Below are 16,848 nucleotides of genomic sequence, written 5' to 3'. Positions count from 1 at the left end.
CCAAGGGGCAGCCATAGCAGGCGCATGGAGGACTCTACCCACCAGCATAGCAATGATGTTTCTAACTTCATGGTCCACCAACCATGGAGGGAGGTTTGTGGATGGGGCATTCCTCGTCGCCTTTGCCTTCTTGCAGGCATCACTGTGCGCCATCTCTTGGACCTCCTTTCATAGAGCTCTCTCGATCAACCAGCCTCGGCCTGCATGTCCAGATCATGGCTCATAAGAGCTTGCTTGAAGTCTCAGCATCTCTCTCTTCCTCATCAGCGACCATCCCATCAGACCGTTTCTTCTTGCTCGCCGATGCTTGCATGCAGGCCTGGGTGTCGCATGGGGAGTTATTGGGTGCAGAAATGCGCCATCACCTCCATTGAAGTTGATTATCGCATGCCAGAGCGTTTCGCTTGATCAGTTTTGCCCAGCTTCAAACGCTAGCCAGGGGACATGTAGACTAGTACTCATGTAGACTAGTACTCTCAACTTGTTTCATGACAATCTTCACTCCGCAATGCTCTAGATGAATCATTGATCCTATTTGAAATTTACATGTAGGACATGCTTATCTCTTGTGACATTGTAGGACGAAAGCACATCTGGAATACCATGTTCCTTAGAACATTGTAGTTTCTCACCTAATAAGTATTCTGTTTATTGAAAATAATTGACCCAACATGTATCATAGCATTACATCACCTATTGTATGTATATGTCATTGTAGCATGTGTCAAAAGTATAGGATAAACTTTTGGTATATGATAGGAACAACATTTGGCAATTTGTATACAAGATTTTGCATGCGTGTTGTGATGGTATTATGCTTAGATATCAAAAGTTGCGAGATGCATAAACTTGCCAATTCTACACAACTTGAACCTTCCATCTTAGCGGAAAATAAGTATATAAACTAGCCAACTCTTTACCGTGCATTGTACCACCGAATACTATCAATAGGAATAGAAACACATGGGATCTTCTAAGTCTAGCCAAACTTGTATCATCCATCATGATAATCATGGCATCATATAGTCTCTGTGTGGTGGCTCAATTGTCTTAAGAATGATAATTCCTAAAGTCTATTGATTTAAAAAAGAAATCACTTTTAATATATGGCCACAAATTGGATACATTGATTTTTTATTAAAAGAAGATTTTGTAGTTATGATTTTGCTATTAGACTTAACATGTAGCAGTGAAAATGGGTAATAATGTAGCGATTTGTTTTATGGACAAAGTGATGCCATGACTTTATTTAAGCTACTAGACTCAATATGAAGCTATCATGCCAAAGTGATTGTGTGGATTCATGAAAACTTGCAACCATTGTAATGGCCTTCAAGTTGCAGTCTTATATGCCACAATTGGTGTTCTCACAGAGTAGTCACCACTCATCCAAACAAGAGATGCAGACAATGTTCCAACATCTGATGTCAAACCATGAGCCCTCATCTTTACTTCAAAAGAATGCTTTTCATTGGGCATCATAAATGAAAGTCTAGTAGGTGATACTACTACATCCATTCCAGATGGCACTTCTAACTTTGCAAAATAGGTAGCGTTAGATGGAGTTCCGACATTGGTTAAGGTTCGTTGTGCAGAATACCAATCATCTTTTAGATCGATGGGGAAACCCATCGCAATTGTTGGGTAGTTCAAGCTTACTGGTGTATTGCTGTTTGATGGACATTGAAGGCTATTGTTTCCCGTTAAGTAGCCAATGTATGTTGAGTTGATGTCATGTGTGCATAGATACACAATATAGTCCCATTCACTGATGTCATACACCAACCCTGGATCCACTGCTTTGAGAGGGTTAATTCCTCCAGCTCCATAGCCTAACTCCATATCTTGATTTAAAGGGTTTCTTTGATCGAATTGTAAAGCTGCAATATGCATAAAAGAGAAGAAAGAAAACTTAGGTACTTATTTAAAATAGTTGAAATCTACCTAAAGTCTTTGTTTTCAAAGTATTTATTTTGATTCATCTATCAACTTTTCAATTGGACAATTGTAAAAGAAAAAGTGTAGGAGTTTTATAAGTCAAATATAGAAATGTAGACTTACATCTATGTGACGAGTTTTTTGTGAGTTAATAATAATTTAGTTCAATTGACATGTTTTTCACTTGTGTATTAGAAAATACAATGATAGGCTAAATTAGCCAATAAACTATAGGTAATTTTCCCTTCCTAAGATAAGATAAATGCGAGAAACTTGAGGGGTCCACCTATAAGAAATTATTTATATAATGCGTGTTCAAAGTATATTAAGAAATACCCTTTGTTTACATGCTATAAGGCCTTAAAATGACCCCTTTTACTTTACTAAACTTACGGTTTTTTTTTGCAAATTGTAATTAAAAAACCCCTTTTATAAGTATAATCTTGTAAATTTTACTAAATATAATACCCTTTCATTTGAACTCACGTGGTATCTTACATGTTCTATAAGGTAGACCCCCCGGGGTGAGAGACAACATTTTCTCAAATTCATAAGACGAATATGATAATTGTATGATTGCAAGAAGAGAAAGTACCTGTGGTCATAAGGGCAGATTTGATGGCAGCAGGGCTCCAATTTGGATGGAAGGATTTGACATAAGCAGCAGCACCTACTACATGGGCTGCTGACACAGAGGTTCCTGAGATGATATTGTAGCTTGGAAATCGATTGTCTTGATTTCTTGAGTTTTGGGTCAAGGACACATTAGGTGACCATGCTCCAAGTATATTCACCCCTGGAGCTGCCACATCGGGCTATTTACAATCCAAAAATCAAGATAGATTTTTTGGGGGATAATTTACCTAAGATACAACCCATATAAACCAAAAAGTGGTTGCTAATTATTACATTTAATTGAAGAGACATTAAGTAAAGGCTAAACACTACCTCTAAAATCTTTATGAACCAAAATATAAATTTCAATCACAATCATTATATATGAAATGGATCAATTGTTTTAACTTTAATTTATCAAACTACATGGCTCGAGGTGAAAACTAGCTCAAGTGGACCTTCAAATCAAAATTAATATTTCCTCTTAAGTTCTTTTATATTAAAGAATTCAATTTCTCTCTCTCATACTTTTCTCATGCAAGATATGATCATATTTTCAATAGTTCCTCTAGTTATGCAATGTCAAATGCTCAATATTAAAGTCAAATTCCACTAATTTATACTATCATTAAGAGAAGACATGCAACATTTTATAACATTAGGCCCAAATATCTATTAAATGGTGCAGCTCAATTTCTAGCTCACACTCAATGATGTGATAATTAAGCTTGGGAATGTTGTGCCTCATCAAAACTTAAATTCAAATCTAGTGAACATCATCTATTTAATACTTGATATAAGTAACTTGGTATATTGCAACCTTAGGGAATTTACAAAGACAAAACAATAATATGAACACTTTTGGAAATCAAAAGAGCCCTAGTTTATAGCCTCTACAATATCATGTAGTTGTGAGAAAGTTAACCGATCAAACATTCAACCAAAGTTTATGTGATGGTGCATAAAACCATAGTCAAATATGCGAATCATGATGATTCTAGGTGATTTAGGTCCTACTGAAAGACAAGTCATAATTTGTCAAGTAATAGGAAGTCCCTACTAATAATTCTTATAAGTGGTTTTGTCAATTAGTGCAACTATATTTTGGTCCTTTTTATCCTTAAACACCATCTTTAATCACGCCATATTCCCATGGTTATGTTCAAGATATAAGTGTTATGCTCAACACATCAAGATATGAGTGTTACGTCCAACACATATTTAGTCACATCATATTCCTATGGTTATGTTCAAGATATAAGTGTTACCTTCAACACATCTGGTGAAATAATATTAGGGCCTCGTGAAGAGAAATATGCTGTCAATGGGGCAGGTTGATCTAAGGAGACCTCACATGGTAGAATTTTGGCCACAGGATCTCTGCATTAGCTCATAGATTTATGTTATAAAGTCAACATTACCAAAACATATTTCTTGCAAAAAACATTCGCATAGTGAGCATAAAATCACCTTTGTATTAACTTACATAAAAAGTAATGAAAACAATAATGACAAGTGTTCGTTGCACACATAGAATTTTTTGTTCAAACATGGATGTATTACATGTACAATTTATGGGGCAAATAGAGATTCTCAATCCACATGGTTGCCCCTTTGAGACTATAGACCTACTACCACTAGCCTTAAACACCAATGTTACACAAAGGTAATTCTCACATACAAAATTTCAATTTAAAAAGGAGTTGTATTTTCTCTTACTTGGTCACATTGATGTAATTAAACACCATGTCTCCATCAACTTGTCCCACCACACTTGCTGGAACTATAAATGGAAAGGCAATTGTGTTTATGGACTCTGCAGAGAAGATGAGACCTGCTCCATTTCCTTCTTCAACAACTATATCCGGATCACTTGAATAACCTTCTTCGCAGACTACTATTTTGCCACTTACTTTATTAGGATCCAAACTACCATCAATGCAATAGCTAGTATGTCCACCACAAACGCAACACACAACTTGGTTAGTAATTGAGTTTAATTAACAAGCATGATAGAATACATGTGCCACAATTAGATTTCTTTTTTATAAGTTCCTTAGTCCTACTCTTTGCACTCCATGGCATGTTCTATATGACACTGGAATTTGATAAGTAGAATCAATAAAATATGAGGTAGTCTAAGCATGATATAGATAGAATAATAAAGATGATAGGTTTATGATGTAGATTCTCATTGTGTTCTTCTTTTTGGCCTCATAAATTCATTGAAATCGTAACAATGTGAGTTCATGCATACATCGTAACAAATTTGGAGGAGTCATTTGGAGTTCATGAATGTAAAAAAAAAAACACAAAATGATTTCAAGTTGCATACAAATTACTTTTACAAAAACAATAAAAATAGATACAACTTAGAAAAAAAGATAGAGACAACAATGGGCATCAAATTGCCATGGTCATACGGTCATTTATTTGCAAGCCATTTGCATACTTTTATTTCACTATAGATTTTATACCTAAAGAAAGACACAAAATTGTCAAATGTCACATGATTATTTCATTTGCAAGCCATGCTCATACTTTTATGTTACTATACATTTTATACCTTGAAAAAGATGTGGAATTGTCAAATGCTCCTTGAGCTCCTGATATAAGCGGATACCATGTTTTGTTCATCACAAGAGTATTAATAGCCACGCCCTGCACAAGCACAAATATAAGATCAAATATTTTTAGCTTCGCATTATATAGCACACAGTAGTAGATTATTCTTTTGAGACAAAATCATTCAACTAGCTCATGCAGGGGACTGATTGACCAAATTCAAGCTTTCATACTGAAAATCCAACAAAAAGTATAATAGAGAGGGTGGCAAACATTTGTTAAGTATGTGTTTGCATTTGAATAATAGCACAAAATTTTTCTTCTTGCGAATGATAATTTCCATTTAGGCATGTACACTAATATCAAAACATTAGATATTCTTTTGGTTATGCTAGGTTTCAATCTACCATTGCAACTAATAATGTAAAGACCTAAAGGATGACATAATTGTCTAGTAATGTAAATACCTTAAGAATGCACATTAATGTAAAAGCATTAAATACACTTTTGTTGCTTAAGGTTTAAATCTACCAATAAAACTAATAAAACTAATTATTTAAAGACCTTAAGGGTAACATTGCTGCCCAGCAAGATGGGTGAGAAGAATTGGCGATCAATGGTGCTTGCAGCAACAGTGAGGAGCCAAGGGGCAATGTTGGCGATAGGGAGGATGCTACCCCCATCATTGCCTGCAGCAGCAACAGTTAAGACACCCTTCACCATAGCATGGAATGCCCCAATGGCCAACCCGTCAAGCATGTAGTAGATAGGGAACAATTGTGAGAGGGAGAGTGAGATGAGATCTACACCATCGGTTAAGGCCTCATCAAATGCTGATAAGATGTCTGCTTCACTGCAAGCTGGTGTGAACAAGGTCACTAGGCGAGGGTCCCCATGCCAACATGCCTTGTAGATAGCTAGCCTTGCCCCTGGGACTCCCCCCCTTGCACTGCCTTTGGCCAACTCATATAAGCTTGCACCTTCTACCACTGAGCCCACTGCAATCGATGCCATATGTGTCCCATGCCCATCATTGTCCCTAGGTGATATCATGTCTGTCATCCTAGTCAGTGGACCAAAATCAGCCTCGTACCCATCTTTGAAATACTTTGCCCCTATTAGCTTCCTGTTTCATGCAAAGAAGAAAGCTTGTTTTGCAACATATACAAGTTATTCTTATGTAGGAAGAAATATATCACCTTCTAACACTCTCCAATATAATAATGTGCAACAAAATAAAAAATGGTAAATTTAGAAATGTATTAAAAAAATAAGGCTTACAATAGTCAAATAGAGATTGCGAATGCTTATACTTTCTAGGCTTTTCACTACTTTAACATTATTAAAAGTTCATTATATTTGAAGGTAAGAAATCTAGCATCTTGTTTGTTATAGCTAGTTTCCTGTATAGGACTCAAAACCTCAAGCTTCAACTCCAATTTGAGAACTATAATCATGCTTGCAAGGTATTTTGCACTCCTTTGAGTAATTCCTTACATGATTGATTCTCCCAAGGCTTAGCTAATACATAATGAAAATAGTAATGCCTAATAATAGCACACCTTGGCAACAACACTTTTGACATGCTCTATGTGATGTCTATGCGTGGTGGGCTAGATGAAAGAAATGATTTCAATGCTCTTTGCAATAAATATAAATACAATTAGGTCAATCATATTGCCCATAGAACACACTTTGATTTCTTAGTGAGTCTAAAAGATAATGATGAAAACATGAGATGGTTAATGCCTTCAAGCTATTCTATTTTTTAAAATATAAGTCCTAAGAAAACAACTCACCTATTGCAATTTTTGTAAGAAAACGCATCTCCAGACTGGCATTCACCTTTCCATGTTGAAGGAATGGATCCGAGGCCACTATCATCAAACATGCGGTTTTCTGGCCACACTCCTATAACATCTCACATTGATAGAAATCATAAGAACGAATAAAAACAAACATGAATTTATAGTATTTAGCATAAATTATTTTCTAATGACATGTATATGACATGGTGCAATGAGAAAGAAAATGATATATTTTTATTAATCACTAACGAATTTGAAGAAAAGAAAAGAATGCAATTATTATACATTTCATGCACACACTTGCATAAAATGCACACGCACACGCACACACACACACACACACAAGTGTCTCATTTGATAATAAAGATTTGTATTGGTAGACCCCTTTAGTATGTTCAAGATCTAATGAGCCACTTCTATTGTTTTAGTATGTTCAAGATCTAATGAACCATTTCTACAATTTTTGTTTTTTTTTTTCATTTTGGAAAATTGGGGCTTATCTTTTGAATGTGTAGAAACACATAAGGATAGGAATAGTGTTAACATAGATGCTCAAATGGTTCATTTTAGATTAGGCCTTAGAATCACTAATTTTGGCAACAACCAAAAGTACTAGTTGCTAAAAATAATAATTGTCATAAAGTAATACTTGGTGAAGTCCAAAATGTTAAAGAAGCTACCAAAGACACCATGAATTATCAAAAGTATCGATTTTATAATTTGCCAAAAATAATAATGTTAGAAAATGGTAACTCCTAAAAATAGCAAGTGTGGTTGACAACTAGAAATAATAGGAATATATTAAGGTGAGAATAAAGAAATAGCACTATAAATTTTGACAAATTTTTGCTCCCTCTTGGTAGCCTTGACAACAACAAAAGAGGAATAAAGATGATTTCAGTATACCATGCTCATTGAGCTTTCATGTCTACTTTCAAAGTTGGGTAGAGAGTAGCTAGGTGAGATCTTGTTTAATTATTTGAGAGTAGAGCAATTGAAGGGATAAGCATTTTTTCTAGTGTTATCCTCCTTGATCTCATTTGAAGCAAATGATTTGGTTGCTTTGCCAAGCAAACATTTTGATTTGTTTGGTAGAATCTCCTCTATGAGTGCTCATATTCTTATCTTTGTGGTAGAATAGGATGCCATGGTTGCTTAAAGGGGATAAGAGATATGTTTCTCTCCCTTAGAGAAGGAATAACCATTACAACACCTACATGTGACTAGAATAGGAAGGCCAAACTACAAGAGGACCAATTTGATGGAATATGAAGAGTAAATTTTAGTGAAAGGATTGAGTAGATTAAAATCATTCACAATTCATTTTCTTAAGAAAACATGAAAAATTCCAAGAATGTAGCCCACAACCTAGTATAGAGAATTGTAGGCATTCTATTATTGTGAATGCTATGCATGGGTATGCTATTATTGAAGAGCATTTGGGTATGCTTGCTAGCTACATCAAGAAAAGTGCATAAGTTTGATGCTATTCATTATTAGCATTATCATAAAAATATTCATCTTGCATTCTAGTAGGTTTCACAAGTAGTATTCCTTCACATGTATTGCATAAGCTTACTCCTATAGTATTTTCATTTATTGGATGGATGTTGGCACACTTCCCACACACATTTGACAATTCATATCATTTTTATTCAATCTCCCATTGCTTTTAGAGGTTCTACATATGTGGTATCATCTCTAAACCATGTTAAAGAGGTAATATGAAAATTTTCTTGAGAAAAACTAGCCTAAACATCCCTCACAAGGTAATTTGGGACGAATATGTTGAAGGTAGTAGTTTTCAACTTCTAGACCCCACTTGATAGCCCCTAGAATGCTTGCTTTACTTGTGCTATTCCTATCACTCTTCTACAATTTGTACGTAGCTAGTTGGACATTTAGATCTTAAAGAGCACCCAAGAGAACCCCCAAATTAGATAAACTCAGTTCAATACTCAAGAACCCTAGACACAACATCTCTTGAACATTCAAGCACATAGATGGAGCAAAGCATTCATCAAAAGCAACTAGAGCATTATGTTGAATTGTATCTTGTATAATCTTGATCACTACACCTCAAGAACTTTATTTTCACCCTATCCAAGTGGTTATAAGGAAACCTTGAGGTATTCTTGTTAATAATACCTCAAGCTCAACCACAATATGCTCTTGACCCTCCCTATTTCCTACCTTGTTCACCTCCTTTGCATTTTGTTTATGCACTATCTACATAGTTTTTGTAGTTAATGCTTGATTTTATTGAGATCCTTGGACTTGAGTCCTTCCAATGGGTATTTCTTACCTTATACTTGAAAGTGAACACTTTTCTATCGATGCTTGTTGGTCCCCACTATCCCCTATTTGGTAGTATCGTCCACCCAATGAGCCATCTCCTACTTCAAAATACTAAATAGTCTAGCCCACTTTTCAAATCTCTACCCATTGATCAACTTGGACCTTGAAGTAGTAGGCTATCTTCCTTGATTGATGTGGGGTGAAGATTTCCACTATAAGACTTATTATTGGGGTAAATGCCAATGGCTAATAGTCGAGTAGGCACCCCTTGTATATGCATACACTATAAAACACATATATAAGTGAAGATAACAAAGAATAATGGTACCATTCATTTTATACCCACATAATTCATGTGTGTTTTTCTCTTTCTTAATCCTCTTGCACTCCTGAGCTTCTATCTCACATCCCACCATTGCTTTCCTCTCAAGTAGTATAAAAGCAATGTTTGGTGTTTGTGGGAGCTTGTGCTTAGAGTGAGGATCATGAAGAATGAAGCTTCATAACAAAGTTGGGATTCGAGCTTCTTCTACAACATTGGAACTTGCTTCCCACACATTGATAGAGGTACCATTCTCATGGGAGGGATCTAGATTTGATTCAATGGCCATTGACACTTGATTTGGGGGGCTCTAACACTCCACTTTGGTAGTGACTTAGTAGCCATTTGTGGCTAGGTTTGGAGCAAAATATCTTGCCATTACATGCTCGAGAAGAGATCTTGGTACATGGTTTTGATGGATCCAAGCACAAGGGTTGCTTAAGTAGATGGGCAGCTTGTTTTTTGGAAGCAAGGGGTTTAAGAAGGGGTATGCTTGGATCTAGTAGGGGGACTTGCTTAAGCTTAGGCTTTTCTTGTTTTGAAGTAGGGGATTTGCTTTTTTTTGTAATAGAGAAATAAAAAAAGAGAGAGGGACTTGATGATTTGCCGAGATAGTGATATCTATGGGCTATGTTGGTAATACGAATGCTCCAAGAGACTGTTTATGTTAAAAATGACTTATGTTGATGCAGTTTCATAAGTCAAGTTTTTCTTCGTGTTTTCAATTATCTAGAAGCTACATGGTATCCATTTTATCATAGAAACCTTTCTTTAAGGTTTAAACATGAGTTAGTAGTGACTAGTTTGCACTAGGAGGATCATAGTGAAAGGGAGGATCGAAGGTTGGACTCGAGAGCTATGGCCGGAGAGCAAGAGCAAGAAAGGGAGAGACTAGAAATGGGAACTACAACAGTCACAATGTGTGACCGGGCCTTCCTTTATTCAAATTGTCACTAAAAGAATAAACAATAAAGTGACGGTGACGGGCGCCCGCCACTTGCAGTGTGTAGTGGCAGTGACTGTCAGTGTAGTAATACACGGGTGGCTAGGCAAAGGCGCCTTTTCCCCCAACAACCTCCCACTTAAAGGCGAATCTACCCCAGTGAGGAGTGAAAAGAAAAAGAAAAAAAAGATAGTACAACATGTACACATGTACAACAGGATGAGGAAAGACGTCGTCTCATCCCACGCCCATCAACCTCCTAAGGAAGGCAAAGTGCTCTGTAGAGAGGCTTTTCGTGAGCAGATCTGCAGGATTCTGGTCGGTCGAGATCTTGACAAGATCAATAGACTTGTCCTCAACGACCCCACGTATGAAGTGATACCTCACCTCAATGTGTTTTGTCTTCGCATGGAAGACCGGATTCCTGGCTAACTAAATAGCACTCATAGAATCTGAATGCAATGTAGGGATAGCATCAATACCAAGGTCCGCAGCCAAACAATCCAACCAAATGGCCTCCTTGCAAGCCTCAGTGGCTGCAACATACTCAGCCTCTATAGTAGAAAGGGCCGTGCATTTCTGCACCCTGGACATCTAAGAAACAGCACCTTCAACATATGTGAATACATAGCCAGAAGTGGACTTCCTACTATTTGCATGTCCTACGTAATTAGAGTCAGTGTACCCCACGACTCCTGTATCGTGGCTGCCATAACATATGCACACATTTGCAGTGCCCTTCAGTACCTCATGATACCCTTCACAACATCCCAATGCTTCTTGCCAGGTGTAGCCATATAGTGTGCCACAATACCAACTGCAAAGGCAATATCTGGATGAGTGGCTATCATGGCATACATAAGACTGCCCACTGCCAGATGCACAAGGAATCTTGGCCATCTCAGTCCTCTGCTCATCTGTCTGCGGACAATCAGCCTGTGATACCTTCACATAAGAAGGCAATGGATAGCCAATAGGCTTTACGTCCTGCATGCAGAAGCGCTCAAGGACTTTATGAATGTACTCCCTCTGTGACAAGTAGAGGAGTCCCTGATGCCTATCGTGTCTAATGCGCATACCAAGTATGTGAGCGGCCTGTCCCAGATCCTTCATCTCAAAGCTCTTCTTGAGCTGAGCCTTAAGAGCATCTAGCTCATCATGAGCTTTCCTTGCTAGCAACATATCATCCACATAGAGTACCAAAATCAATAAAGAACCATCATGCGCTTTCTTCGTGTAAAGACACGGATCCATAGCACTCCGACTATAGCCCTGTGACTGCATAAAGGCATCAAACTTATGATACCACTCCCTAGGTGCATGTTTCAAGCCATAAAAACTTTTCTTCAATTTGCGCACTAGGTGCTCCCTGCTAGGTTCTGCGAAGCCCTTAGGCTGCTCCATATAAATCTCATAATGCAAGTCCCCATGTAAGAAAGCCGTCTTGACATCCATCTGGTATAAATCCAAGTCAAGATGAACAACCAAAGCCAAGACTAAGCGCAGGGTAGTCATCTTAACCACATGAGAAAAGACTTCATCAAATTCCACACCATGCTCTTGCTTAAAACCCTTGGCTACCAATGTAGCCTTGTATGTCGGCTTGGGGTGTCTAGGGGTACTTTTTAGCTCGTATACCCACTTGCATGGCAAAGCCTTCTTGCTCGTAGGCAAGGAAACCAAATCCCAAGTGTCATTCTTATGCAGGGAGTCTATCTCAGACTGCATAGCCCTCTCCCAAGAGTGACTGTCACCCTTGCGCATAGCCTCATCATAAGTGAAAGGCTCTCCTGCATCTGTAACCAAGACATAATGCATCGAGGGCTGAAATCTATCTGGTGGATGTCTGTCTCTAGTAGACTAGTCGCACGGCAAGCTTTGCTGCCTGCCCAGCGGCCTGTCCAATGCCCTGACCATGAGCATCTGCTGCTGCAGCTGTAGGCTATCCAACTGGCTTTGCGGGAGCTCTCGGCTCCTCCTAAAATATGACCCTGGGGATCTCAACAACTCTCTCAAGCTGCCTATGCATCTTGTCTTCATAGAATACTACATCATGACTGCGGATGACTTTCTACGCCTGCGGATCCTAGAGACGGTAACCCATCTCGCCTACATCCCCATAACCAAGGAAAATACATTTGACACTCTTGGGATCCAGCTTACTTCTCTTGTCCCTGGGCACATGGCAAAAGGCCTCACATCCAAAAACATGGAGATGCGCATAAGAGGGAGGTTTTTGAGTCCATACCTCCTTTGCAACTTGGAAATCCAAACCACTAGAGGGTGATCTGTTTATGACATGCACAGCTGTACTAACTGCCTCAACCCAAAAGCTTTGTGGTAGGCCTACATGGCTAAGCATACTGCGTACACACTCCTGGATGGTTCTATTCATTTGCTCAGACAAACCATTCTGGGGGGGGTGTAGGGGGCGGTCAACTGACGCTTAATACCCCTCTCATCACATAACTACTCAAAGGCACGTGAGACATACTCACCCCCATTATCTGTCCTTAGGCATTTTAGCCTATACCCAGACTGGTTCTCAACGAATGCAAGCCTTCTCTGCAACACAGCCAAGACATCGGATTTCAGCTTAATGGGATAAGCCCAAAATTTTTGTGAAAAATCATCTATGAATGTAACAAAATACTTTGCACCACCCATAGACTGACAAGGCATGGGGTCCCACAGACATCCAAATGTACCAATGCCAAGGGCTCACACATGCGTGGCCTACCAGACTTCTTATGCATAGAGCTAGTCTGCCTACCATAAGGACAATGCTCACATGAATCAAAACATGCATAATCAAGGGGCGGTAAGTACTGCAAACCAGAAAACATTTTCATTCCAAAGACATATGGCCCAAACGGGCATGCCAAAGAGATACATGTGGGATAGAACCCACAGACAAAACATGATCAAGGGAAGAAGCTGATACAATCAAGGGGTAGAGACTGCCAGTCTTGGCACCTCTCGCAATCACAAGTCTATCATCACGAGTGATCTTCCATGTAGAGTCTCCAAAACATACATGATATCCTGCATCATCAAGCTATCCAGCTAACATGATACTGCGTGTCAAAGAAGGTACATGACGTACATCCTGCATAACAAAACTGCTGCCAGAAGGAAACTGCAGCCTAACATCACCAATGCCCACACTATCAAGAGAGCTGTCATCACCCAAGCGCACAAAACCCGAACTAGTACGATATGAATGAAACCACTCTCGACAAGGTGTCACATGAAAGGACACACCTGAGTCCAAGAGCCAACACTATGCATACATAAAGTGTATCTATGTCATCTGCGAAGCACTAGAAGAAGCTGCTAGGATATAATCATCATCATCAACATCCTCAGGATGCATAACATTGATCTCTTCAATTTTAACACTAGACTTTGCAGGTACTATGCTGCGATCAGAAGACTTATCTTGCACTTTGTTTTTTCCCTTATCTTTGCGCCTTTCATTGTGCAATTCATGGCATTGTGGCCTAATATGGCCCTTTTTCCCACAATGGTGACAAGTAACATCCACATTCCTGCCACGGGATTTGCTACGTGACTTCCCATGAGACTTGGATCGAGATTTCTGAGAATCCCATCCACGGCCACTACCATTGCCATGCTTTCCATATCCATTATTCCTGCCTCTAACTGTCATAGCATGAGACACATAAGAGGCATCCAAATTCTTATGGTTAACCTCTTCCTGCAGAAGAGCACTCTCAACATCAGATAATTTCAAGGTAGTAGTAGAGGCACATAATGCAGTGTGGAATACATCCCATGACTCATTAAGAGTACCAAGCAAGAAAAGAGAAGTGACATCCTCTGCAAAAGTGATGTCCTGCAAAGTCAAGTTCTTGAGTATAGCATGGAACTAGCTCAAGTGAGCAGACATAGTCACATTCTCCTTCATGAGAGCAGATCCATAAGTTGCTTCAGCCAATACATCTAACTCGCTAGACTTTTCTTGTCATAGAGACTTTTTATCTTTTCCTACAACTGCCATGCACTCTGTTCTTCCTCAAAGACATTATAGTGAACCTGTTCAGTGAGAGACAATACAATAGTGGACTTGCATAACTCATCAAGCTCAAGCAATTCCTCATCTGGCATAGTTGCAGGCGGATACCCGCTTAACCTCAAGGGTTTGATCTGCGATTTCTACACCAACACCTGCCAAATCTGGCTCTTCCAATAAGAGTAATTCGTACCATCAAGCTTAGTGATGTTGAAAATAGCATGATCAGTGGACAAAATCGCCATAATGCAGGCTGGAAGACAGTAGACAATTCAAAACTGCTTGTTGTTTACTGCAAAAAATGACAAAAAAAATCACCAAAATCGAGGAAAAATGGCAAGGAAAGTGGAACCAAATCTATTGCCCACCAAGTACTAGTGAAAGTATATCATTTCAGAGTGTTTTAGCATGAAAAATACATGTCAGTCCATACATATATGCTTGCTGTAATAAATTTCAGATTTCAATAAAAGAGAGCTAACAGTGCCAAAATCGGATCCCAAGGCAATCAGATACTGCCAAGACCAAAGTTGGCATCATGCGGACATAGCATAGGCATATGACGCGGTCGATAAACATGAATCCAACACCCAAGTATGTCATACAAATATCTGCCAGTGAGTAGGCACACCCCCCAGTCAACAGGGCAAAGTGTTCCTGCCACTACCAAAACTTGACACAAGTAGGTGTCAGTTCACAAAGATACGGATCCAAAAACTGAGACTTAGCTCATAATCATACAGTGAACCAAGAAATATGATGTATCATCCCAAAGGGTAAGAAGTCCCAATGTCTCAAGTGTCTGTATAACTGCTCAATAGCATGTAACGGCTCAATGCATAAAGTACCGCCTGCTCAATGTCTGATAAGCATTCAAGAATGCTCCCATTGGCACAAAAGAGGTATGTACGAGCTCAAGAGCTCAAGCCAAGGCAAGACATAGTGCCAATGACATAAGTCCAAGACAATACATCAATAGTACATCCTGAACATGTAGGCAGTAGAGCATCCATATGTAGCATCCATAAGCATGTAAGACATCAAGTACATCCCAATCCAAACTCTAACAAGCCAAGTAACATCAAAGACAACTCTAGATAATCGAAGATGCATTCAAGGTAGAGCTTCAATGAGCACTCAAGCTCAACGTATGCATAGGGTAATCAACCGTAACATGAGCATCAAGCCGTAGGCAACGGGTATGCATAAACCCAAGGAGCATCACTGTCAAAGCATATACCACAGTCAAGCACAAACCATGTCAATGAGTGCGTAATTTGAAAGCTCTTCCAAAAGCATCCGGAATGAAATCCAAGCTCGAAATCGTACCCCGAAGATCAACACTTCATGGCATATATCCAAGACATAGGCCGGAACCAATAGGCATAACCCAAAGCATGTGTAATAGCTTCAGCCCGCTTTTATTACAGCATGAAATGACTGTAAAAACCGAGAAATTTCAGTCCCAAATCAGTGCCAAAATGATGGCATAACATGTGCAATCCATCCCCAAGTTGATCGGCATCCAATAGGCATCAAACCGGTTGACTATGTATGCCTAGACAAGCATATCATTTACTGTCAATGTAGCATCAGCATAACATGACTATGAATTGTTGTAAACAGTCCCAAACAGTGTTTGAATCAGCCCCAAATCAATGTCCAATGCTCAAGCCTTCAAGATCGAGCATCAAACATGTGCAAATGCCTCAGATGAAGCTTGTGGAAGTGCCCAATGGCCTGGACCTTGAGGAGGACCGGGGTGGAGCACGTATGGATCAGCTTGAAACAGGCGCAAATAGCATGTTGTTGTCCTGGGGGGCCTGCAGCCCACGTGGCATACCTGGGGTGGAGTCGGGGCTCAAGTAGGTGCCCAAGGGGGCACACACCAAGCCTCAAGGGTTCTTGAGCAAGGGCAATGAAGATATGAAGCATCGGAGCTTCAATGGTGGCTGCCCCAAACTGTTCACAGCATGTGTGACTAGAGAACTGAAGTAAACCCTGAAGAAAATGATCAAATACCTCTGATGTAATGCCTGGAAGGTGCCCAACAATGCCGGGAAGGTGCTTAGGAAGCCGGGGAGTGATGGGAGCTCGAAGGAGTCAGATATGGCTACCGGGAAGGAGACCCAATGCAAGTAGGGATTGATGGAATGCTGAGAATGCCATGAACCAAGCTCAAGAGTCGGAAAGCAAAGCTTTGATACTAGTTGAAAGGGAGCGACAGATCGAAGGTTGGACTCGAGAGCTATGGCCAGAGAGCAAGAGCAAGAAAGGGAGAGACTAGAAATGGAAACTCCAACAGTCACAATGTGTGACTGGG

At 39.3% G+C, this 16,848-nt stretch overlaps 1 protein-coding gene across 1 annotated transcript in view; it reads right to left on the bottom strand.

The window, feature by feature from the left end:
- Nucleotides 1–1,332: 1,332 nt before the first annotated feature.
- LOC148031368 (subtilisin-like protease SBT4.14) overlaps nt 1,333–16,848 on the bottom strand; it is a 30,577-nt gene continuing 15,061 nt past the window's right edge. The window contains exons 5-11 of the mRNA XM_087685565.1: nt 6,918–7,029; nt 5,683–6,244; nt 5,120–5,214; nt 4,273–4,500; nt 3,822–3,933; nt 2,534–2,753; nt 1,333–1,880 (exon numbers count right to left, since the gene is read on the bottom strand). Coding sequence (XP_087541691.1) covers nt 1,333–1,880; nt 2,534–2,753; nt 3,822–3,933; nt 4,273–4,500; nt 5,120–5,214; nt 5,683–6,244; nt 6,918–7,029 — 1,877 coding nt within the window. The remainder of the gene's footprint in view (nt 1,881–2,533; nt 2,754–3,821; nt 3,934–4,272; nt 4,501–5,119; nt 5,215–5,682; nt 6,245–6,917; nt 7,030–16,848) is intronic.

Source organism: Lygodium microphyllum, chromosome 9, assembly GCF_053477565.2.
Source record: "Lygodium microphyllum isolate KBCC chromosome 9, Lygodium_microphyllum_v1.1.10, whole genome shotgun sequence".
Classification (NCBI taxonomy): domain Eukaryota; kingdom Viridiplantae; phylum Streptophyta; class Polypodiopsida; order Schizaeales; family Lygodiaceae; genus Lygodium; species Lygodium microphyllum.
This window is presented reverse-complemented; position numbering and strand designations above follow the sequence as displayed.